At 41.9% G+C, this 26,656-nt stretch overlaps 1 protein-coding gene across 2 annotated transcripts in view; it reads right to left on the bottom strand.

The window, feature by feature from the left end:
* The window catches only part of galnt2 (UDP-N-acetyl-alpha-D-galactosamine:polypeptide N-acetylgalactosaminyltransferase 2), a 53,431-nt gene that overhangs the window by 6,394 nt on the left and 20,381 nt on the right, over positions 1-26,656 (bottom strand). For both annotated transcript variants that reach the window (XM_073464330.1, XM_073464331.1), the window contains exons 2-11: positions 14,721-14,808; positions 11,020-11,173; positions 8,741-8,839; positions 8,562-8,629; positions 8,405-8,470; positions 8,139-8,260; positions 6,067-6,154; positions 4,668-4,755; positions 4,430-4,533; positions 1,959-2,085 (exon numbers count right to left, since the gene is read on the bottom strand). In XM_073464330.1, coding sequence (XP_073320431.1) covers positions 1,959-2,085; positions 4,430-4,533; positions 4,668-4,755; positions 6,067-6,154; positions 8,139-8,260; positions 8,405-8,470; positions 8,562-8,629; positions 8,741-8,839; positions 11,020-11,173; positions 14,721-14,808 — 1,004 coding nt within the window. The remainder of the gene's footprint in view (positions 1-1,958; positions 2,086-4,429; positions 4,534-4,667; positions 4,756-6,066; positions 6,155-8,138; positions 8,261-8,404; positions 8,471-8,561; positions 8,630-8,740; positions 8,840-11,019; positions 11,174-14,720; positions 14,809-26,656) is intronic.

Below are 26,656 nucleotides of genomic sequence, written 5' to 3'. Positions count from 1 at the left end.
TAATGATGAAGTTCAAACTTGGAGTCTTTTCTTCTTGGTTTCATCCGGCTGAAGGCCCAGTCAAGTAGTATTAAGATGTTAGTGCTCTTTTCTTGTGCGCTGTTAGATTTGTTTCTACGTCTTGAGCATCTGTTGGTCACAGCTGTCAGGAAACATTCAGTCATTTTCATCTTTCATTTAGAGTCAAAATGTGTGACACCCCTATTAAAGAGGCACCACAATTATCTTTAAGCATCTCAGAAAGCCTGTTTCAAACACATACTTAAGACAGCGATTAGCTGATACTCAAGATACTCCACATATTGGTTTATTCCACCCCTTGGCTTCATGTTTTTATTCCAGAGAAACCATAGGCACTTTAAATTCCCTGTTCCCTGTTATCAGGTTGTTGATGCTCTTAATCAGGGCTGTGTGGGTTTGTTGGGCTCGTTTCCAGGGGTGGATGCTTGTGGTTAGAGACAGTTTCAAAGAGGAGATCCGTATCTCTCCACGTATCATGTTCCCAAGGACTGATGTTAAGTGATTATGTTGTCACATGCATCAGAACTAGAGGGCAACACACACACACACACAAACGCACACACACAAACACACACACACACACACACACACACACACACACACACACACACACACACACACACACACACACACACACACACAGAGACAAAAACAGATCTTCTATATTTAATAAGAGCATTCTTTCTAAATCTGAAGACAATTTTTTCTCTGTGATTACTTTTTAATTGCTTTTTAATTGTCAGTGCTTGGTTTTAATTATCCAACACTGGTTTAATTCTCAAAGCTGTAGTAAAATAAATAATGTATGTTCCAGTGTTCGCAACAGCACTTGATACAAGGGACAAAATCAGAAATAAATGAAGTAAAAGAAAACGTCTTAAGAGCGTTTCACGGAGGGAAAGTAATTTGGGCTGCATGTTATGGTAAAAAAAAAAAAAATGCAATTATTTTAACAGATATATAATGATTATCATATGATTCATGATTAGTGGTTTTTGATTCACAGTTTTCATTTTCACTGAAAAAAATACTAAAATCCTGATGATTTGACATTAGTTAGTTGCTGCATCTCTGCAGCACTACAGTACTTCATTATAACGCTGTTTTGTCACATGTTTTATCTTTTTTAAAAAAGACTAGCAGCTTCTATGATTTGAATGTTGCTCTGGGCCACATTTCAATTTCAATAATATTTCGATTTATTGTGCAGCCCTAGATGTAATAACTGAAATGAAAAAATATTCCCTTTTAATAATTTTGCCATGTTTATCAGCTATATTGCAGTACACAAAGTATATCTCAATATTTTGAAATCTCCTCAAAAGCAATTCATAAATGCTAAGACTGGGCAACAAAATAAAACATCACTATATTTTTAACCTAATACCTCGATATCGATATTGCGACAATGTTGAAGGGATGACTAATTATACTTTGACAAAATATAAGCACAATGAGATTTTTGATAAACATTCATCAGCAATGTATATATATCCATATATCCAAAATCCAAGAGTTGATAATCTGGCCCTATCATCAAACAAAATCATGATTACACTATATCCCCAAAATAAATGTATTAACACACTGATATTAGATTAGATGTCCTTATGGTTTCAGTTCATCATCATTACATTGTGGTAGCTGTTTTGGAGTCTTCATCAGCAGACTGAACTGTAAATGTTCAAGTTTCCCCTCTAAAGAAATAGTTTGACGTTTTGGGAAATTTGATAAGTCGCCTCGATGTGGACAGGTGGGGCTGGGGATTGAACCACCAACCCTCCGATTAGGAGAAGGCCTGCTGAACAGCCGCCCGCTTACATCACACACACACATGTGATGAGCCTGAATGGTTACTGACTGCTCCACCATTTTTTTATGTGTGTGTGTGTGTGTGTGTGTGTGTGTGTGTGTGTGTGTGTGTGTGTCTGTGTTACCTTGCAAACACAGTCCCGCTGCCCCCAGGGAAGGTGTATGGATGCTGCTTTCTGAAGACGTGGCCAACTCTGCTGCAGGGGATGATCTCCAGACTGCCAGCACACTGCCACACACGAAATGAGATCTCTGAAACACACACACACACACACACACACAACGACACACCGACACACACACACACACACACACACACACACACACACACACACACACACACACACACACACACACACACACAGATCACAAGACTTACAACAAACTGTTTCTGTAAATATGTCACAGTTCATTATTAGAAGCAGGATGTGAGAGGTCTTGTGCTGAAGTCAACTCAGGACATCTGCACCTCATAAATGTTTTCAGTGTGTCGATATCGTCAGGTTCCCTCTCCAACATTGTCGGCATTTGCATAAGTGTTGTCTAAATGAGCACACAAAGACACCAGTATCTGAAGTGTCAATGCAGTTCTGAATCATTGTGCTGTCTCTAGAGGAGCATGAATCATTCTGTTTATACTCAGCGATTTCCCAACTGCATTCAGACAAAAGCATCGTGGAGACTGGGGCTGTTATTATATCATTCTACTGTTTGCAAATGATCTCCATTGTGTACACTGTGGTTATTTTCCCTCAATACCGACTATAATCATTATCACATTAACACTGTAATTTTCTAAGATCAACTGAAGTCTGGAGGACTCTTTCCCCCAGATATGACCACCGAATTACTGAACGGTTTTCTCTTCTTGATCACTTTTCTTGGCATGGAGACCGAAGATGAGTTCATGAGTTAATCACAGTGTGGGAGACGCATCATCGGTGCCACTTCAGTATCAAGTCTCAAGAGAGGGTGCAGATTTTATAAGCGAGTTTTTTTGTTTTTTGAGCCAAAAGTCGTTACGATGGAAAGAAATTGCAAAGACTGGCGAAATATGCTTATAATTTTTTTGCTGAGAGTTAGATGAGAAGATCGATACCACACATTGCGGATTGTTAGATATCAAGCTGCCAGTAGTTTGTTAGCTTAGCTTAGCATAAAGACTGCCAGCCGAGTGGAGCGGCTCTGACTCTGTCCAACACATAGCTCCCTGTAAAAAACAACAACAAATCATTGTCTTTACATTCAAACTTTTGCTAAGTGTTAATTACTGATCTTTTTTTCCCCAATTCCCCTCCCTGGGAGGCTTTGCTTTTTGCCTGCCCACCGCTGTTAATAAGGATTTGTTCTTAATGACTTGCCTTGTTAAATAAAGGTCAAATAAGTAAGACAAATAAAATAGATTAGTGTGGATAAACAAAAGCAGTCTTCCTGGAAGACTTTCAGCTGTATAAACATCTGGCACACTCAAACAAGATGGAAGATGTTATTTCACTTGACACTTCAGTGGAAAGGACGTCCAATTACTCTTAAAAAACATTTCCACTTTTCTTTTATCTCAGGAACATTTACACGGAAACTGCAGATCAATTCCATTTATTTTGGGTCTATTCTTATCATATTGTTTTTTACATTTCTACTCCTGCACTGCTGCTTCTTTTCCTGTGCTGCTGTGTCGAATTGAATTTTCCCTCAAGGGATCAATAAATGTACATCTTATCTTATCTTGCATCTCTCATCACTTAAGAGACTTGAAATGTATCTGAAGAGACAGAGGTCTCTGGTATCATTCTCATCTAACTCTTACAAGAAAGATGAATGTGTGTTTCTTTAAAGGTCTCATATTGTAGAAAGTAAGATTTCCATATTGTTTTTGATTTCAATGCGATTCTAGGTGCTACATAAATTCTGTTAAAGCATCAAAATGCTCAATCTCCGGAGTAATGCGCACAGCCTGTATTTAGAAACTGTCTTTAAACGAGCCGTCAGACTCGCGATGTCACAGCTACACAGTCATCACCCTCAGCCACGTTCGTGTTCACAAAAAACCTCCATCAGAGCTGATGTGGAAACACAGTGCCTGCTCAGGCCTGTGAGAGCTGACCAGTCAGAGGAGACCGGAGTATTAAAGAGACAGGCACGAAAATGGAGCAATCAGAGAGAGAATGAATAGAGGTGCTGCTATGAGAGAAATAATGTGTTTTTTGAACATTAAAGCATGTAAAGATTTTCTTGTAGACACCCAAAATAAAAGTATCCACATGAAAATTAGCACAATATGAGACCTTTAATACCTCTAATAAAACGCTGTCATATTTAGAGGCTGATAAGTCAGGGTGCGACACATCACAGCAGCTACGTATATTAAAGGTAAACGCTGACAGCAGTTTAAGTTTATTTTCTGTCGCTACCACTTTACTTTCTACTCCTTAACACACTGTTTATTTTGCTTCTTTCACTGACTAAGACTTCCTATTCCTCTGACATCCATTATTGAGTCATATGTCATCTCCTAACCACCATCATCTGTCTGCTGCTTCATGCTCCGACTGTGACTCTACTACTGAACCCGCATTTGCACCGTAGCAGCACTCACCCAAGTTTTCTCCTCCCCATACATCCATCATCATGTCGTACTTTCCCAGCTGCTCAAAGTATTCCTTATCCATGACAAATAGACCACCTGCTATCATCGGAGTCCTGCGGGGGCAGAGAGAGAGAAAAGGGGGCAGAGTGAGGAAAAGGGTGAGATTAACAGTTGGTAGAAACTGGCAAACAAAAGTGTGTCAGTTGTGTGTGTGAGTGGTTTTTATCTCAGATAGTGCGAGTCTTACTTAATGGGGGCAATTGGGTTGCCTTGTCGGGCTCGTCTCTGATCCAGAGTCATGTAATCCCATTTAAACACCAAATTCCAGTCGAAACCTACCGATAGAAACACACACACACAGACGCACAGACACACACAGACACACAGACGCACACACACACAGACACACACACACACACACACACACACACACACACACACACACACACACACAATTATGAACATTAGTTGGGATTAAGTAGCGTGCTGGTTATATAATTAGATTTGTCTGGATGCATCTGCCATTACCTGAGCTACTGTCTGCATGTTTTAATGTGTCAGCAGAGACAGTCCAACCCATGAACCTGACAGTATATGGAGCTGTGTCACACTTTCATATACTAGTACTAGAAAGTAAAGGAAATAGTATGGGATAGTCATCTCAGAGGAAAGACACTCTGCTGCGTTCAGGTGGTGTCGGGTAATGTGTAATCGGAAAAATGTGTTGAGCAAGCAAGTGACCACTCAAGTTGGGAGAACAACTTGAAAACTTTGGTACACAACTTGTCTTGTGACATGGCGGAAGAAAGTAAATGTTTGGTTAAGGGCTAGAGAACGTTTTGCTCACATGTTTTTGTACTATGGTATTACCGTTAGTTGCTGTCCAAGTAGAGTGAGCTAGATCAGTTAGCAATTAATTTTGATTCTTCCCTCCTTTGAAAAGTTCCTCCATTAAAACTGAGCATTGCATTGTGGGATGATAGTGTCCACACTCCTCAAACGGGCAAATTTAAAATGTTTACTGACATATTTGACTGTAGAATAACTTTTTCTCGGCCTATGAGAGTGATTTGTGAGATCGCAAATAGTTGGTACACCGATCCTGGTCCAATGTTCAGCACACACAAGAGTAATGTGGAAACTTCAAGCCTCTATTGCACATACACTGAGAACTGAGCTTACAGGGAAGTAGGAGAAGTGATTTTAAAGATTTTAATGCAGTAATGATTCCTTTTTCTTTATAAACTATGTCAGACACACATTAGAAAGTTGTTGCGTGCCTGTATACATGTCTGGAGAGGATCTTTAACCTAGTCTCTTTATGAAAGCCCCGCATTGTCATAATCCAGTCAAACCTGCAGTAAGGTAGACAGTTTGAATCCAGTTAGCTGTTAGACTAAACATGCCGAGTATATACTTGTGAGAAACAGCGACAGCAGCCTTAAGTAAAAAGCTGTTTATGAAATACAGCGCTGGATGCCAAAACAATGGGTGTTAATGTTGCTAGTGACACAACAGCATAGTCATTAAAACTGTTACAAAAAAGCCAATTGTCTTAAAATCTAACCAACACACAGCCTTATTGTGGAGCTCTTCTCACTGACCTACACGGGACGTCACATGTGTGTTCTACTTGTGTTCTGTACCTCCTTTCAGATCGGCCGAGGCTCCTACGTACTGGAAGTTGTCCATGTTGATGACGTCGATGATTGGAGAGACTACTCTGGTCTTGTCCTGAGAGGGAAGGACAGAGACAAAATTATTAATAAGGTCTTATTCAGAGCAACATTAAGTAAGTCTTGTCAAACAGAGGGACCATCATAAGCAGCTACAGATGACTTTGAGAAGTAGGTATTGCCCTCAACAGAAATGATTCATATGTTTAGTTTATCGTTGTTTATAAAGCTCTGTCTCCTCCACACCAAATCAAACCCTGAGCACAAACCCACAGAGCCACATCACACAGCAGCTCAGAGCGACGACTGCTCAAATGGCCTGTATGAAACGATAACAGAAACAAGCTTCCAGGTGCTGAGAGAGTTTGTTTATTTTGGGTTGAGACAGTCTGAAATGACATGAGAGGGTTTCACCCACACAGAACTCATTTTTCCTTCTCTCTCCTCTTCTGCATCGAGTGATTCATTATTCAAAAGTGCAACTGCAGCAAAGGAATGCAAAGTCAATTACTCTGACAGCAAAATGCTTTAGATCTGGCATGCAGGCATTTATTAACTTGGGAATGACAAAACACCACGTTTGGGAGGATCAAATGCAGAATCAGACCATTTTCACTCATATCACATGAATATTTAAAGAACGACCTCCATTTTAGACACAGTGTCCCACTTCACTCTGAGCTTACATTTGATCAGGAAGTTCGTTCCCTCTCCAGTCATTACTGAAAGACTTCACTTTACTCATCATCGCACTGTTAATGTGTGAAAGAGCTCAGTTTGTGTTGATTCTGTTTTTCCTTTTACAGCTCGATGTGGTTAGAAAATAAGGAACATGTGAGATTTTGGTCTTTTTAAACGTCCCATGTTGAAGAAATTGAGATTTCCTTGTCTATTCTGATTATAAAGCAGGTCTTGGTGCGATATAAATACTGTGAAAGTATCAAAATGCTCAATCCACCTATACAGTCACCACTCGTGGCATAGCCATGGTTGCAAAAACGCCGGCAGGGAAGATGTATTAAACATAGTGATGATTGCTCAGGCCTGTGAGAGCCGGCCAATTAGAGGAGAGTCGGCCTTAAAGAGACAGGAGCTAAAACGGAGCGTTCAGACAGAGGGGGAATAGAAGCTTTGCAGCATCGGACAATATGAGAAAAATAACATCTTTTCTGAACATTAAAGTATGTGAACATTTTCTAGTAGACACCTTAAATAAAAGTATGAACCTGAAAGTCAAATAAACCTGGTGTCTTGGATGGTTGACTGCTCTCACAAGGAGAATAAAAGTTCTGATCAACTGTCTTACATGCTTACCGTTTCCAACATCACATTTTAATTCAGAAATAAGCTATATTTTTTGCACCATTACGGATCAGAAAAGCGTAACGTGATTTTCTGCAGCTGTGAAACTGTGCTTTTAGACGAAAAGAGTCCAAACATTCCCGTGTCACTGAAGCCTTGTCATGCGCTCCTTGTTTTTCACATGATTGTTAACAAGACAATGACTGACTACACGCTCCAGGGGTGCCGCTGTGTAGCAGACCTCTGACCTCTATGTGAAAGAGAGAAGGAAAAACAAATCCCTCTGCAGATATGAATAACATTATCACTACTGTGGAGCAATTATAAGCAGACTGAGATAGCCTCTTAGGGATCCTTCCACTCTGAATCATGTCCACTGTTTTATTGACTTTTCTTGGGCATTTTTCTAATTGGGTCTAAATCCATTTTAAGTCCACTTACAATAGAGTTTAAGAGCAACTTTTTGTGCAAGTACACAAACCCTGCTGATGGAGACTGAGTAAACCACAAAAATTAAACAGAAATATATTAATGACTTCAGCCAAGTTTTTTATAGAGAGAGGGAAGCGAAACTATTACACTTGACTTTAAGTGTGTCTCTCTCAACAGCACAACACAGAAATATCTACTGACCTATCACTTGTGTGTGTTCACTTGTGTGTGTGTGTGTGTGTGTGTGTGTGTGTGTGTGTGTGTGTGTGTGTGTGTGTGTGTGTGTGTGTGTGTGTTTGTGTGTGTACCTCAGCCACTCTCTCCAGTAGTGGCTCGAGCCAGTGATCATTACATTCACAGTGAGAGTCCAAGAAGGTGAGGACTGGTGCTGTGGCGGCGTCTGCACCACGAACCCTTGAACGCATCAGTCCTGAGGCAAACACGAGTTGCAAAAAAATGAAAAAACTAGAAAACAAATACAAATATTTTTGCCCCCTCAACCATACAGACTGGATAAATAACTGCATTGAGATGAAAATGATATAAAACGTCCTTCTCCCCTTCTTCTTCTCACCTTCTCTGCGGTCATTTCTCAACACTCGCACTTTTTCGATCTTCCCCAGCAGCGCTCCGTCCTCCGCTGTAACACACACAAAGCAGGTGCCACACCGATGATACACACATCACATTTACACCTGACCTTGTTAGGGTTGTCTGCGTGCATTACTCACGGTTGTCACTGTAGTCGTCAACCAAAATGATCTCTTTGACCAAGTGAGAAGGACTTTTCTTAAGGACACTAAATGAGAGAGAGAGGGAATGTATAGGAAGTATTAAAAAGGAGAATGTAAGCCTACAAATCAAAGTTGAAAAGTTTTTGAAGTGTATAGCACACACACCATTAACCTACCTGACCACAGTCCGCAGCAGAGCAGAGCGAGCTTCATTGTGGAAGGTGATGACGACGCTGGAGGCCGGCAGTTCTGACTTCCATTGTTTATGTCTGCAACTAAACAAACAAGAAACCACAGAAATTAGGAACAAAAAGACAGAAAAAAATATCAAACGGCAAAAACATAAATGCCTGCACGTGTACGAATGCACACAAGCACAAACACTCCTACGCACATAAGCGCACAGCTGAACGTGTGAGCAAAGCTGCGAGCTGGAACCACTCCCTGCACAGATTCTGAATACATGAACACAGTGAATGGGATTCAGCACACGCCGACACACACGTATACATGAAGAGACAGACACACACACACACACACACACACACACACACACACACACACACACACACACACACACACACACCAACAGACACAGAGTAATGCTCTGCTGAAGCTGGGATTGACAGTGGGTTTTACAGACCGCAGGGTCAAAATCCCATGAGATCGTGTATATGTGTGTGTCCAACAGAGACAAATCCTCACCGCGACTTAAAAGTGAGGAACATGGGTGACTCTGCATGAGACGGTGAGCCAAGCAGAGGATGAAGAGGAGAAAATGGGGCATTGATCACTGTGGGACTGCTTCTCTCCCCAGGTTCAACACATACCAGATGTACAGTATGTAGTGTACAAAAGCACATAAATGCTGAATGCACAGTACACTCTGTCTGTCTGTGTGTGTGTGTGTGTGCATGATGTGCGCGGTCCTTTTGTCCCAGTACCATGTCTGTCAGAGCAGCACCACCTTGAAACAGTCAATATGCAGCTGCATCAATCTTGAATCGACCTGTACATTTCTTGTGCTGGAAACCAAACGTGTGTGTGTGTGTTTGTGTGTGTGTTTTTAATAGCTGAATAAGCCTACAATTTCTTTTGATCCTGTGCTGAAGCCCTGAAGCAGTCCTGGTTTGAAACCCCCCCAGCCCCTCAGCCAGGCTCTTTATTTCTGGTCAACCAGTCACAATCAGTGCTGCTGCAAGCTGTGCAAATGACACATCACTACCGGATCAATAGGAGACACATCCCCGCTCTTTTAGTGGGCTAATGGCTCTAGCTGTCTCTGTTAGGTCAATACATCAGTGAGGCCAGACCACTGCCTTTATAGGAATAGTTTTTGAATTACACTGGCTGAATACGGCGACGTACTGTTTTAAGATGACAGTGTCGGCTGCTCCGCTCCATTTGTGGGCAGGTTTCAGTTGTCAAAAAATGTTAATTAAGCATAAAAAGAACAATATAAATGAGTGCATAATTAAACTCACAAATTAATTCAGATTTCAAGACAAAAATCTGTTTTTTTCCCATCTGTAAAGAAAGGCAGATTGTCTGTATAAGACTTGTGAATGTCACTCAAACCCATTCAAAGTACCAGAAAATCTTATGTAACGTGACGGCATTCATGCAAATGTGGTGGCCAGTTGCTCCACCAGTACACCACAGGAATCACGCACTGAGAGCAGGTGTCACACACTGAATCATACATCGAATTCAGTCACTTTCCACAACTTGAAATGCATGTTTGGAAATAATTCTTGATAGGAAATAGGGGAGGATAAATTATTTCAATGTTTTCAACCTACAACAGTTCATTCTCTTAAGGGCCATGTTAACTTTAGTTGCAGGTTTTAATGTTGAAATGCAAAATGCTCATGCTCTGCTCAATGAAATACCAGGTCACTGCCAACTTCAGGGAGCTTTGCAGGGCATCAAATTTAACTTCAACAGATAAGAACTGAGATAGCATCGAGGATTGAAATAGGCAGCTTTTGGGTATGACTGATATCCTGCATAATAATCAGTAAGACCACAAGAACATTTGGCAGACAGAAGAGTCTATCTTTTGGATCCCTTTTATTTGAATAATATCAGTTATTGTGAGATTTTATGCCCTGATTTTCTTTTTGCCTTCTCACCAGTTTACCTAGCAGAACAATGGACAGCTATTAGCAGCGGTTTGTGTTATGAATGGAGCCGACAGTGAACAGTGCGTGTCTATTGCTGCTACTTCCTGGTTTCATATGATAGTCGACAATAGAGGGAGTTTCCAAGAGATTTTATCCAGTCTTGTACCAATTAGTCAGCCGCACAGACGGCAAAGGACAGCATGAACGCACACAATCCCTGCAGCTTCACATGCAACCATAAAGGTTAGAAGGGACTGAATTGTGGTCTGATCACATCATCTGTTGTGTGCGTGTGCACGTGCTGATGACAGAATAACAGAGAAACGTACTGGTCATGTCTTGTGTCAGGCACGGCTCTGTCCATACGGAGTTTGTCGCTCTCCACCTGGTTGAATTTGTTCCTGGCGTACGGATCCTGACCCGGTCGGACGACTGTGGCTCCAACGTACAGATCCTGGTCGAAATCCTGCCAGCGCACTTTACCTGAACACACATACACATGCATTTTAAACACACAGCCAATAAACATGACGAGTTGGAAAGATACACTAGTTTTTTTTGCTTGTGGTATTCACCAGATTTGTGGTTTAACTGTGATGGAAAGTGAAAAAGATGGAGGGAAAGGCTGAATAATGTTGAAAATACATAAAATCCAGTCTCCATGAGCACTACAGGGTATTTTGGGGAAAGTAAACTGGGTGTTAGTGCACAAAACACACGACTAAACCTTGTAACAGGCTTGATTTGGATGTTAAATTATGATGAAAAAGAGCAGACAGGAGGGGGAAAAAGTAAAATCAATTTCTTCTAAATGTTTCAACTATCAGATAAACACTAAACCACCAGAGAACATATTGTGTTGTCCAGGTTTTTAATTAGAAACAGATTCTCAATGCGACCCGTTAAATAACACGTTAAATATGTGTTAAATAAACACAGCATATCCAAAAATAAAAGCAGCCACCAACGACGAAGTTAAACCCCCACAAAAGGCTGAAAATGTGTCTCAGGAATGAATGGGATTATACATCAGTGGGAATATGAAATGTAGGCAGCAGCCTGGCTGATGCAAGAATCCCTCACGCCTGACGGGAAGGAAACCTCGGCGCGTCAAGCTGCTGCTTGACAAGGCGGGAACACGGCACTGAGGAAAGCTGACATGAGATTTATTCTTCTCATATGCGAAACCGTGCAGAACAGAATTCAAACAACAGACAGAAACGAGGTGAGAATACTCAAGCGAAGCTAGAAAACACACAGAGAAAACATTTATTATGCACAAAATCAATCCTACTGACTTCAGTCATTTACTGCAGCCTGAAATAGAAGTTTGGAAAACATAATATTAAACATTATCGAACCTACACACAGTGGGAGCACACTGCGTCTGTCTGACCAGATTACCGGGATCATTGCTCGCTGAACACAGAGAGTTGTCATGTTTAATTTCACAGTTTATCTCTGACTACTGAGACACACACACACACACACACACACACACACACACACACACACACACACACACACACAAATAATAATGCAACTAATTAGCCGGGTGCAGCTGCTATGCTAATGACTTGTGTTAAGCATATGGCAGCGTGAGATTACACTATCTCTCAGTATGGATGAGTGTGTGTATGACAGACAGACAGACAGACAGAGAGAAACTGAGCCTGACGAGAATGAGGGAGCCAGCGAGTGTGTGTGTGCGTGTGTGTGTGCATGTGTGTGTGTGTGCGTGCGTCCACCCTGACAGCATGTGAAAGTGTCTGGCATGCTAATTAGCTAAAGCTCACAATGATCTGCCTGCGACTGTATAACGGCGCCTCCGAGACACTGCTGCATGTGTCTGAGCGTGTGATGTCCTCGCTGATATCTCTGTTTAGTGGCAGCAAGTAATTAATGTGGAGAAATTAATGTTTCAACCTTTGCGAGTCTTCAGCTCAGACTTATGGAGACAGAGAATAATTGTCAGTCCTCCTGGTTTCTTTGCACGCTGCACACACCCAGAGCAGATTTAACTGTCCACTTTCTCACTGGGATTTACTCATTCGGTTGACATTTTTCCAATACTCTCTCAGGCCACTTCAGCAGGTCCAACCTTCGTGACTGAGCTGGTGGTTTGCTGCTTCTGGGCCTGTACTGGTGAATCGTGCGGCTTGTTGGTTTGAACACTTCTCGCTCGACCTCAGCCTCTTGTCACGAAGCTGCCCCCCCCCCCTCCCCTGCAGCTGCTGCTGACTGGTTGTTGTTGTTTGTTGGAATATTTTCTGAAAATCCCTCAACGCTGTTTGCAACGAATTGGTAACTCTGGCACTCGGAACTGTTCCCGCGATCTGTACTGAACCATGAACCCACCGCCTACCAGCTCAGAGAACCGGAGAACGCCGACGCTCATTGTGCACACATACACACATACACACACACACACACTTATTTGATTCACTTCCTGAAGATGATCCAAAAAAAAAAAACCTTAAAGAAGAATTCAACACCAGGCTGAAAAGCGGCGTTTCTCATTATGTGCTTTGTTGCACCTGCAACCACGCAAGAGTGATGTCACGGGGTCCTGAGGTACACCTCTACGTCATCGCTGCAGCACAGCGAGACGTTACACCACTGGAGATGAGCAAAAACAATTTCAGGGGGTGCAGTTACAGTTAAGTGGATTCATTTTTCAATCTTAAAAAAAGGTGCAACGTGTTAGATGTGGCCACCTGTCGAAGGTTACTCCAAACAAATAGGAGGCACAATATCACCAGAGAGAGCGCCAACTGCTGCTCAGTATACTCGCTGCTGTAGCTATCTTTGGCTGAATCTTTGTCTTTGGCAGTTCGCCGTGGAGCTACTGGCCCTATTAGCTGACTGGCTCGGAGCAACGGGGGAGTTTTTGTGTTTACACTGCGGGCACAACTTTAAAAGAGCTTGAAAAAAGAAAACACTCAAACAAAGCTCATCTGATATTCACTGTAATAAGCTTCACTTGGGGCATTGCCATTTTTAAAATGCACACGGCACCGGAGACGGGCTCTTATTCTTGCGACTATTTAAATTAGAAAGAGCATTCAAACACTTCGGAACAACTCTTACTCCCTCTTCTTCCTATTCTTTCATGACTTTATCATCCATCTTCTATTAAATTTTACTCTTCTTCTCTGCACCTCCCATTTCCTCTCTTTTCTTTTCCACCACTTTCTCTCGTCTTCTGTGAGTTTGTGTCTGTCACGCCGCCGTCGTTGTAATCGTGTAAAGTCACCCTGAAGTTGAAATGCCCCCACTTCAACATTCAAATTGGATTCCATTTCCACTGCCGGATCAGATAAGAGAGCGTGTGTTCAGCTTTCGCAGGTCATGGGCTTGTGAAGGAGGGGCGGCTGCTTTGAGCCAGGCTGAGGATGAGAGCTGCATGAGAAATCGCTGCTCGGATGCTCCTTCTGCTGTGACTTTCTGCTCGGCTCCACAATGTAGGAAACAAAGCCTGGGTGGAGACGCATAGCTTGGGTTTGCGGCCAGATTAAAATGGATCCCTGAATTATTTTGGATACATTTGCAGCTTTAATTTTTGAAGGTTGTGTCACCCTGCAGGCTGTATTGGATTGTCTTCTCTTTCTCTGTGGTTATTTTACCACGGTAAGGTTAAAGAGGCCGAGGATGTTCATGTTCTGCTGGTAATAAAGTCCAAACTATGCCACTGTGTTACCACATTTCACAGTGGTTTGGGTTGTGGGAACAGGATGTGGAACACTTTCTGGATACATGTCGGTGGTGCACAGTGTCTGCCGTGCACATGCTTCACAGCTGGGATGTAACAATGGGAAACTGAACTCTCTCCAGTTCCTCAGGAAGATCCATGCCAAATAATCTGCTTTCGAGTATGACAGAGATTTATTTGATAGCTTTGTAAAACACATCACTTCCTTTCCTTCACATAAATGTCATAATTAGCAGTATGTTATTCATTCCCAGCCTAATCAAACATTCATGTATATAAGGCGCAGCGTGATTACAGTGCGTGATGGAATTTTCCTACCTGGAGGCAGCGTCTCCAGGCTGTGAGACTTGTCGTCAGAGTTGTGAGCTTTGCTCCGAGCGGATGAGTCACTGGAGCCCCAATCATCCTGAAACAAACCAAATAATGAGACACACATTAGCACGGATACACACAGTTACATCTAAAGATAAGCAACAAGGAGAGCAGAGTGAGAGAGAGTTATTTCATTTTCCTTCTGTATTTTTTACCTTTAAAGCAATTATCTTATATTTATTGCCTTTCCCATTTAATTTTCTATTTTTTAGTTTCCCTTTGCATTTCACCCCATTTGTTTACTCATACTAATTTTTATGATTGTTTTTCTTTATGCATTTCTGCTTCTTTATGCGAATGAGAAGTGTGCCATGGGGTCAACTTTAGGAATAAATTAATAAATAAAATGGAAAATAATTGGGAAGGCAAATTTAAGGGAAATTGATACATAGGCAAATAAATACAGAAGCAAAAAGACTTGAGTGGGACATGATGACAAGGACAGCTGCATCTATACATTTCATTCCAAACTTTTGAGCTCTTCATCCAGTTAAACGTTAAACTTAAGATATCAAATCCATAGTAGTAAGCAGTCCATTCAGGTTTAGTAAATGTAAAATGACTACATACCATTATAAATAAAGCACTGTGGTGCTACAGAGATACCCTGACCCACAGATCATATTCTCCCGATGTAAGGGGACATGCTTGTTTTGTACAAACCCCAGCAAAAATTTCCATTCCAAATTAAGTTGTGACTCATATCCATTCAGTCAACAGGATTTCCAGAGAACTAAATCAAAACAGTCTTCTAGCAAAGCACTCAATGAATAAATCAATTAATACACGTGTTTCATCCCATTCAATCACGTTTAATCGACTTCATCAGTGCACTGAGAGCCACAGTCATATGAATGCCCTCATCATTTACACAAATGGACAGATGACCGAGCCACCCCTGCTTCTGTCCATCTACGTTACCATTAAAACCCACTGGATCAATACACAGGCAGGCACAGCAATTAGCGCCATTCATTCCCTGTCCAGACCTTTGCCCTTGACTTTTGAAAACTTTTGTCCAACCGTCTTATTTGCTCTGTAGTTCCCATTCACCTTCAGCCTCTCCAAAATGCTTTATCGATCTGTTTTCTTTAGTGCCTCAGAGCAACCAATGACAGTGTGACGTTGGGGAGGAACACAAACAGCATTCAACAGTTTATTTTTACACTTCAGAGAAGTGGTAAAGGGTAGAAAAACGATTTTCACACTTTTTTTCATGTTTTATGCTTTTTAGGCCTTTGCATTTTGAGCAGCAAAATAGCTGCTGTTGTTTTCTGCGCCTCTCAACCATCATTTCATTCTGTGCCAGCTTTTCTATTCATCTGCTGCGGAGAGTGTGTCAATCTGTTCTCAAACTATACCCATTTTTCATGCCTAGAAGAAGATTAGACCATCCAACACCCACAACTACTTTAAAAAAAATTCTACATAAAATCAATTTCTATAAGTGTTTATGACAGCTGTGTGTGTGCACACTCAGATGGCAATGCTCAGTGTAGGATGAAAACCAAAGCTGGCAGTGTACTCGCTGCAGAAATACAGTTTGACAGGCTCTCGGGGGGGGGGAAAACGGGACACATTCTCAGGTAAAATAAAGCTCCAAATTGGCTTCAGACTCTCGTTTCGATGGCCTGTTTTGTCTTGCTGACATTTTACGGTCAACTCAGACTGAAATGTTCCGCGGTTCTGCACTTAGAGCTGGGTACAAAATCTTCCACCTTTACGGCTTATCGAGTGCAGATTATAAACCAGAGGAACAGTGTTTCAATAAACATGCAGCAAGTACACTCAGTATAGCCGAGATCTCAAATTGATTTTGAAGGATGCTATATACACCCTCGACCAAAAGCTGAGTCGTGCACCAACTTCAGATGGGGTGCACTGACGCTACAGTGAGGATTTCCACGAATATATAACGGTATAAATAAGGGTCTTTTCACATCAACTTGGGACCTCTGGGCTTTTGGACACTTGGATTACACCAGACCAGCTGTATGGAGCAATTTTATATTAATCAATCAATAATAATAATAATAATAATAATAAGTCCCCATCTACTTCAGCTGTTTAGGAGAATGCTGCAACGCTGTTCTGCTGTGAGGCTCCAGAAATGTTTTGTGGACTACGCAACTTCTTCTGACTTTCCATCGACATGTGGATGAGAAGATCACGACTGAATTTTCATTTTTGGGTGAACTGTTCCTTTAGGAACTGACATGAAATGAAGTCAGCTAAAGTGTGCATTCCTCAGATCAGGATGATCACGTCTCTCATGACGTCTGTCTCTTTTGAGCGTCATCAAGCTAATGTTCAGTTCCCTTTTTACATGCCTGGCTGCCTCGCGCTCCACAGTTCAGCGCCTCTGTAGAAACATCTAGAAACAGTGTTTGGGAAACTCTGCATCTCATGAGGACGGACCTCCCCTCAGCACCTGTGCTCATATGCGACAACAAGTGTGCAATGTAGACAGAGGCAAGCGTACAAAGACACCGAGGATGTTCAGGGATGTGTACCTTAATGCCGCGGCGCACACACACACACACACGCACTTCTGACAGCATATTATAGACGAGGCCTAAAGCCCTGATAGAAGAACAGACCGTCATGAGCACTAAAATATTAATGGATTCGTCATCCGACTTCTCAGTGAGACTGAAGTTGTGTTAAATATATGATCGGGACATCAACTCTGTGGAACAGAAGTGACATCACATCCTACAGACTTTTCTGGCATTTGAAAGTGTGTCACAGCTGCAGAGCATTACATTAATAAAGGCTCTGGCCCATGCAGGTGTGTCAGTAAGTTATGCCAGTAAAGCCAGCATCTTTTTCACAGCAGCGTACGAAAAGAACAGATGTCACTGATAACAATTCTCTTCTGTTTAAGCGTCCCAGTGAGTCATGACAATGTGACACGAGCCAGCGTAAACAAGACCAGGACCCTGAAACTGAAGCAGCTAAATGGGATTCAGCCACCATTCATTTTATTATTTCCACCTGTGCTTTTCCTACTGTGACATGATAAAAAGGCCAATATTGGCAACACTTACACGTAACGCAGCTTTTATCAATATTAGCAGTAACACCTGTGTTTGACAAGTCCTTGCCAGCAGAACACAGGTTATCTTAGGTAACGAGCGACCCATATCTGCTGTCAGGTTGGGTCAAGGATCAACGATAATGGCCCAAGTTGCAGTAGCCGAACATCTTTGTTTACCTTGTGGAATGTACCAGTGTCTATACGCAACAAAAACTCAAGTCTGCTGACACATTTGTCAAATGATATTTGAGTATTACGAACCGAGGTACTGCCTAGCCGGCGGCAAGGACATGAAAGTCCAACAACTACTGAATATACTGCTGGCAGACTGCACCTGTATGCGTTAGAATTAACTCTTTTTTTAATATATGTGGTTTCTAGTTATAAGCCTCAATATTATTTCACACTGTGACTGAAGGGCTAGTACAGTATCAACCTAAGTTTACTTCCATTGTAGCCCCTCTGTACACTTGATACATTAATTAGCCTCAAACATACATAAGTTCCAATTAAATTAAGTTTTTCTATTATGTTTAGTCAATGTGAATGAATTTAATTAGTTACTTATACATAAATCTTGTGTGTTCATTCTATTATTACATACTAATTTAAGGGAAATTTCTACATAAACATAATGTGTTTTTCAAATGTTAATTATTCACCTATTATACATAAATTTAATGCATTTCAAATCGGTTACTCTGTCACACATCCAGTTATTTAGTCTATACAAACTGACTTAACATGATAGAAAAGCGTCGCATTGAATGTGACTGACTGAATGTGTATAACTACTGAGAGGCTACCAACAGGATACGTGTGATAGTTTGAGCAGCTGTTCTCAATTTAAGATCAGTTTGTAAGTAGACCGGTTTATATGACATACAGCTGGTTGAATAATAAAAAAACCCCAGCAAGGAGTTTCTTGACAGCCTGTCGAACATCAAATAGTTTATTGAGTGTTGAGAGACTATCAAAATAAAGTGTCTCCTGTAGGAAATGCACCACTCGCTCTTCTTCTTTCACTTGAGTGCACAGATTTACAACATTGTTTTTAATATTGTTAAAAAGTTTTTCATTCGGAAAAATGAAAAGTCTGTTTCAAGTCCCACGCCTTTGTACGCTTGTACACACTCATGAATAGCTATGGTGCTGGGAACAGATCAGCAAGTGCTTCTTCCTGCTGTGCTTGTAAATGCCAGATAGTTATTTTTTTCGCTGCAGTTCTACGTCTACTCTTACTTGTTGAAAGCATTTTTTTAATTAGAGAGGTGATGAGAACGAGGTAGCAGAAGGGCAAAGGAGAGGGAGCAAAATAGAGAAAGACAGGAAAGAGAAATGAGAAAAGTGAAACTTAACTTTATGACAAAAAAAAGGGGAAAAAAAGTTAATGAGGAAGAAAGTACGGAGCTCGAGCTGCAGCTGTGCAGCCTGAAAAACACCGTCTGTGATTTACGGGAATTGCAGTATATCACAGATAGCACAATGACTGAAAGCATTAGGAGATGATGAGAACAATGCAGTGCTTTAAGGACCAGTGCACATGATTTATCAACGAATGATTGCTATAAATATGACTTCTGGCTGATTGAAACATGATTTAAAAGGTTAGGCAGAGAGCAGATGTTGGGAGAGCTATTTTTATCGCCCACATCACATGAATGGTGTAAACGGCTCCAGCCTATATCTGCCTCTTCTCTACACAAAACCACGATTGATTCAAACTGTGCACACACGCAAAAAGCAAACAACGCACACGTCAGTGTGGCAGCTACAGCCAGAGATATGAGACACGGAATAAAAGCGCTGACTGTTGAACCCTTCATGTACATTTCAGGTTAAAATATAATAAAGATGTTTTAATTAACATAATGTTCTAAGACAGTTTGTAATGACTGATCCATCACCGGGTAAGTCATGTTTAAAGGAATGGCTCAAAATGTTAGGAAAAACACTTCGCTACAGTTGGCAAGCATTTAGCTTAGCTTAGCATTAAGACTGGAAACGGGGGGGGGAAAGCTAGCCTAGCCCTCTTTAATAGTAACAAAATCCACTAAGACTTCTAAACCTCACTGATTTACACGATATATCTTGTTGTGCTTTGGACAGAGCCAGGCTAGCTGTTTCCCCCTGTTTCCATTCTTTGTGCTAAGCTAAGCTAGCCAGCTAACTTTCTCTAAAACTAGCAGAAAATGACCAATTATTGTTTCTTCTATCCACTTCAGTGCTGAGATGAGTAGTTCCAGCTTTTTTTTCATTGTTTTTTTTTGTTTTACATAACAGGAATTTCAATACTTTGAGGTTAGAGCCTTTTGAAGCAGAGGAGGATTCATCTCGTTTGAGCTCTGGGGAATACTTATGAGCATTTCTCTCTATTTTTTGGCACTTTTGCCCTCTTTAGTTCTTCCCTGACTGCATCCCTCTCCCTCCATCGTTCTGTTTTTCAGAAAGACACTTCATATTTCTCTGTTCTGCTGTGTCACAGTGACAGCAGTTTTCTTGGTCTGCCATCTGGCAGATGGTCATGACACATGAAGGCAAAGAGACAAACTTCATACACAAACTGAATTTCAAACAAACACACACACACGCACACACACACACGCACGCACACTCAGCTCATTCACACTTGATTTGTGTCCGTCACTGTGGTGTAAAGCCAGTTTCTGTCCAGCTCTCTGGTCAGCGAGAGAAGAGCTGAAGACAATCTCATAAAAATTATTTACACTGATTATTTTGCCTTTCCAAGTTCTTTCCAAAGGCACGTGTGGTTTCAAATATCCGAATGAGCTATAGCTTTGTTTTCCGGTGGTTAGGTTTTATTTTAGACTTTGCCTTTGCAGGATTTTTCTCCGGTGGCGGTAGGTTTGTTTTCCTGGTGCGAGCCACCGAACAACTCTCATGGGTGTCGGTGTACCTGCGGTGTGTGTTTATCCTGCGCTTTGTTGTTTGTTTATGTAGGGCGGCATCAAGCATCTTATGGCACACAGTGCCATAAATACTTTATATTCATCAAAAAAAAGGACGATTTAATTTGATTTTTGTATCATGGTGCTACACGGGGTGACAGGAAATTAAAAGGGCCAGTGAGAAAATGACATTTGACAGGTTATGAGCAAAAGTAGAAGCTGTATATAATAGTAATTAAGTATGAATTCACACTGAGATTGACAGAATGAATTTCAATGCTCAAACGTCAGAGCCGTGTATGAGCCTGAATGCACACATCAAAAACAAATTTCAATCTTCCACTTTACAGCTGATTGTCATGAACGCATCTCTGTCTCTTCATGTCGTGACTTCATGCTCGCCTTGCTTCACCTCTCCTCCGAGCAATGTCTAAAAGATACTTCAACTCCCTTCAGTTAAAGGCAAAAAAACCAAACATTTCAAGAATTTACATAAATAGAGAAGAAGCATGCCATCAATCAACAGATTAAAAATAGACAAACCGCACATTTTTAGTCAAATCGAAGTGAAATTTTTTGAACGAATGCAAGTCCTACAGAAGGAAGCACAACGGAGCCCTCACACCTGCCTCTCTGATAATGGGATGGACTTTAAGCCCCTGACAGATCAGGCCAAGCATGCATGTGTGTGCTAATGTGTGTCAGCTCATATTTGTGTATGTGCAGGCTTTGGAGCTCACATGCATTAGTGTGTCAGTCTGGTTACACGGATGGTTATCTGTCTGCGAGTGAATGTGTGTGTGTGTGTGTGTGTGTTTGATCCGGTCTTGGTCGAGCCTCTGATAGTCAGAGTATAATCCACAGTAATCTGATCACATCCACTGATAGATTACCTCAGATAGGAGCCAAAAGTTCACCAGCACACACGTAGAGTACCCCTAGGCTGCGTTTGCTCAGAAACATGGATGAATCCAAACACATATCCAAGTAAAATTAATGAAATATGAATGACATGCCCCTCTCAAGTACAGTATATACATAGAAGTATGTGTAGAGGCTTTACTGTAGTCCATTTGTGATATTTGGCACTTTTTTCTCTGTGATAAATTCAAACTCAAGCCACAACTGGTTTTGATTTCACAGCGTAGATTCAGATTAAACCCTGTTTGTCTTACAACAGGCAGTGCCAGTGCTCCGATTCGCTCTGTAAGCTTAATTCATCACAAAATCCCTCCCAGAGACAACCGTACAGTACATCAGGCACCGAGAGCAGCAGGGAGAGGACGCAATGAAACAGTGATGGACAGCAGCACACAGTGATGACACAATATGCTGCTGAAGGTCGTGATTACTGAAAACCAGCTTGAATTGAATTTGTTACACCGTTTTGTATTCTTCTACTACATCTTTTATTGGTTGTACAGCCAAGGGACTGCTGAAATATCTTGAAAAAGCAGGCCTGTACTCCGCTTCTGTTTGTCAACTGGGAAAGGTGAACAAAACTAAATTAGCTTCTGAATTAAACTCATTTACTTCTAAACAAGTCTAAGAGTCCACAGCCATGCTAGCAGCCGTCAGGCTGTCACAGCGGTGCAGCTTTGAGCTGCATGCATTTTTCTGTGACCTTTATTTATTCAGGGAGGGTTCACCGACAACAATCCTCTCTCCCTGATCACATTTACACAGTGACACATTCACACCTGCAAGCTGCCCGCTACAAACACAGTCCACTGAGCAGCTCCACCGGAGGTTAAGGGCCTTGCTCAATGGACGTAGGAGCCATTTTCCTCTGACATCACTCTCAGGGAGGAAAGCTCAAATGTAGTACTGCTGTGTTCCAGGTTTCAAGTCGTATAAACTTAGGCAGTCTGAAAAATTGTCATTGTATTGGACAAATTAAATGCTGATGAAAATCCACTAGATTTTTGTTGAAACATCTCACTAAAAACCAAGCATCTCAGCCTCATGGTGGCACAAGAGGAAAAGTCAACCAAAGTCAATGAGCATCACCGTCTGGGAACCATAAACGTGTGTAAAAAATGTGATCTGAATCAATCCAACAGTTTTTGCGATGTTTCAGTCAGGACAAAAATGATGAAGCAAGCGACCGTCATCCCTGGAGCCATGCTGCTAGCATAGCTAAAAATACATCATAATACTTCACCTCCCACTTATGTGCACACTTCAGCCCAGACACTTCGAGGTATATTAAATGTATCCCATGTGTTAATGGAGAGAGCTTTGTCACTGGTTTTCGATTAAGTTGTAATACGTAAGAAATGTAGCTTGATCCAAGCTTTCACCCACAGTGCAGCGTACAGCAGCAAGTGCCGTCACTGATTAGAGAAAATGTCCTTCAAGTGGATGGCTCAGGTTCAAGCCCCAGTGACAGACAGCATCTGTCTTACAGAAGTGTCCTTAAGCAAGATACTGAATCCGTATCAGCGGCAGGCTAAGCCTGACCTTTGACCTCCCTGAGGAGGGAAGAGAAATGTCATACAGCTCTGATTTTCCCAGGGCGGATCAAACCATTGTCTCCGGATACACGAGAGAGGGGTTTCAAATGTATAACTGATGTATAACCCGCCTGTCAGGTCAGTTAACGTAAAAAATGTCAAAAGAATAACTTCACCCAAAGCCTTGTGTGAGGCAGGCTGCTTTTAACTCCTTCATACTTGACCTGGAAATGAACTCGCCCTGATGCTAAACCTCAAGAAACTAGAGCGGACACTGGGATCAACCAATAATTAACCACGGAAGAAAAGAAGAAAGGAGGAGGAACAAAGACACATTTAATATATCTAAATCATCTGGACACAGTTCACTCTTATATAACATGCATAATATTGTCTCTCTGGGGCGGATTTATCACACAAAACCTCTTTGCATATGTGGTTATTACACACTGATGTTGTTGCTCAGACAAGGAATCTACGGCCATGCTAGCAAGGTAGCACCACAGTGTTTGGAGCTAAATTAGCTTAGATTAGCATGTTAGCTAGCATTTGCTAATTAGCACAAAATACAAAATATAGCTGAGGCTGACAGGAATGTCATTAATTAGCAAGTACTTTGCCAAAACTAAAAACTGGCACCGGATGAAAAGTTGCATGAATGTCAACAAAATTTTATGGCAAGGATAAATGCCATCCAGTTAGCATGGCTAAAGACTAAAAAATACATATAGTTTACCAAAGAGTAGGCATAAAAGAATCATTTAAGAAGATGAAACGGCATTATTGAAACATAAAAGACCATAAAAACACCACTTTTTCAAATTATTTCTCCCAATTTGCCTAATCTTTACAGTACATGAAAAGTGGTTAAAAAAGACCAACTTGCTCAAGGGATTATTACAGTTTCCGAGCTTTGAAGTTCTTTAAAAGCAGTGTAGATGTGAGCGAGTAAGCGTCAAATGGCCAAACACGAGAGGAAAAAGGGCGCTGTGTTTCTTACAAGACAACTAAAACACTAAAAGGTTGCAACCTTCCATTTCTTTCCCCAGTACAATCCTCCCCACTCTCTCAATATATCAGCAGAACAACACCAAAATTGGAGACGTGTTATGTATTTTGTTCAAAAATGTGACTTCATTTGTGAGACTGCATGTGCTCACAGTGTGACCGTGTTGAAATCCCTGGTGCAGGCTCCCTACGGTGATGCCATCCTCTCCATCTCGCACCGCAAGTTGTTTATCGAGGAGAAGAAAGGATCTAGAACAAGTCACACTTTTTTCCTCCGCTTTAATCACAGCACTGTGCCTCAGGCTTCACACACACACACACAATCATCTGGCAGTGGTTCAACATGAAAGGAGTGAAAGACGCTTGTTGCCGAGACCTTCTTAAACTCTTAAAAAACAGCCGTGACTGGGATGTCATTACATACAGGAGGAGGGCGAGGTTACATGCAGAGGGAGGATGCAGACGGACGGTTTTGACATTTGTGGTCGTTTTGTTTTGCCTCCCTGCAGAGCTCTCCAGCAATATGGTGTTGAAGTTCAACCTGCTGAAACTGACTGTTTTTGTGCCTCTGCAGCAGCAAACTTAAGGATAAAACTGTCAAATTACATATGACTGAACTTTTCACCTGCCAGCAGCCCCCCTCCTTCCAGTTCCTCCTAACTTCATTTCATTTTAATGCATCTCATCTCCCTTCTCCTCCTTTGTCATGTGGTGACATCCCCTCCCGTCTCCCCTCTTACTTCCCTTCCTCCTCCGATCAGCTCTCATCCGAATCTTTTTACTCTCCTCTTCCTCCCGTTTCTTCCTCAGTCACGAACTTAGCATTTTGAATTTTAGCCGGTTATTTGCTCAGCGCTGCATAACACAAGCTCGCATTAACCAGAAGGAGCTGGAGAGCAAAACATAATTAACAATCCATCGTCAAGTTAAAAAATATACCTGGAAATGTCAAGAAAAGTAAGGGGCAGGCCATCTGACAATTTTAGATCGTGATCAATCTCGAAGGCGTCCACAATTTACTTTTCAGTCAAGTCATAGACATGCGGCATTAAATGTCCTCTGTCACGTAGCTCCTCCTTGGGTGATGCATTATAAATAATGCTGCGTGAGTTATAGCTTGCAGCACGGAGGATGAGGAGCTTTGACCAGAAAGGAAAAATCTTAAAAGCTAGGGAAAGTTTTCAGTGTGTCAGCTATCACATTAAAAGGCGTAACACGTAAGAATTGTCCACCTGTTAAATTCACATTATCATTTTAACTAAGGTATGCATGAAGAACTACTGAGATAACTACTGACGTATTCTGCAGAGTTGGCACCAGAAGCTAAAAGGAAGTACAGTTCGTAGAGCGGATATACGTCACTCTACATTGTGCAAGTGGAGTATAAATCTATCCGGGCCTTCACCCAGTAATGCAGAGTGAAGCCTGAAGTTGTTCAGCCGGCCTCCCCCTGAACAAGAAACAGTACTGCTCTCTGTCTGTCTGTCTCTCTGACATTTAATCAGGCACGACAGAGAGGGATAGTTATCCAAAACATCGCTGAAGTATCAAAAGTGTGTCAGAGACACACACACACACTCCTGCTGATGCATGGCTGTAGGAAATGCCTGCTCTGCTACAAAGGAGCTCATTAGGCTGTGTATAACTTTAAATAAGTCACTCCATAATGAAACCTCTATAGAAGAGAGAGAGAGAGATGACAGAGAGAGAGAGAGAGAGAGAGAGAGAGAGAGAGAGAGAGAGAGAGAGAGAGAGAGAGAGAGAGAGAGAGAGAACAAAAGGAGGGGAGGGGGAAGCTGTTTGTAAAATCCACAAGACTTCAACCCTGAAGCGCCCTCGACTTCACTCGGATGAAAATTCAGACTGCACTGAGCAAACTGTGACAAGTCTCACCAGGGTGTGTGTGTGTGTGTGTGTGTGTGTGTGTGTGTGTGTGTGTGTGTGTGTGCGTGTGTGTGCGTGTGTTGTGTGTGAGCGAGTGAAAGGGAGGGCGGAGAGAATGAGAGAGACTTGGGGGGCGTAAGACGGCTCAATGGAGCAATTGTGTGGGCTGGCCCCCTTCCCAAAACTCCATCTGCATCCTACACACACACACACACACACACACACACACACACACACACACACACACACACACACACACACTAACACACACACTAACACACACACTCTTACACCAAGGAATGGTCCGACCACGCACACAAACCAAATATCTAACTAATTATCTCCAGCTCCTGGTTTTAGTTCACCACCTGCTGAGGTGGGTGACATCTGAATCAGCCCAAATGAAGACGTCCAGTAAGCGAGTTTACCGGTTCAGCCTGCCGTCCAGAGGCAAACTGGGTCGACTTCATTCACAACATTACAGCTGAAGCATTCAGGCATCTGCAGGCGTCTACCTGTTGCTTACACAAAGACTGTTTGCTGGTAAGACACACAGTTCTGCATCTCCCACTGCTTTGTCAAACT

The sequence above is a fragment of the Pagrus major genome, chromosome 4, assembly GCF_040436345.1.
Source record: "Pagrus major chromosome 4, Pma_NU_1.0".
Classification (NCBI taxonomy): Eukaryota; Metazoa; Chordata; class Actinopteri; order Spariformes; family Sparidae; genus Pagrus; species Pagrus major.
This window is presented reverse-complemented; position numbering and strand designations above follow the sequence as displayed.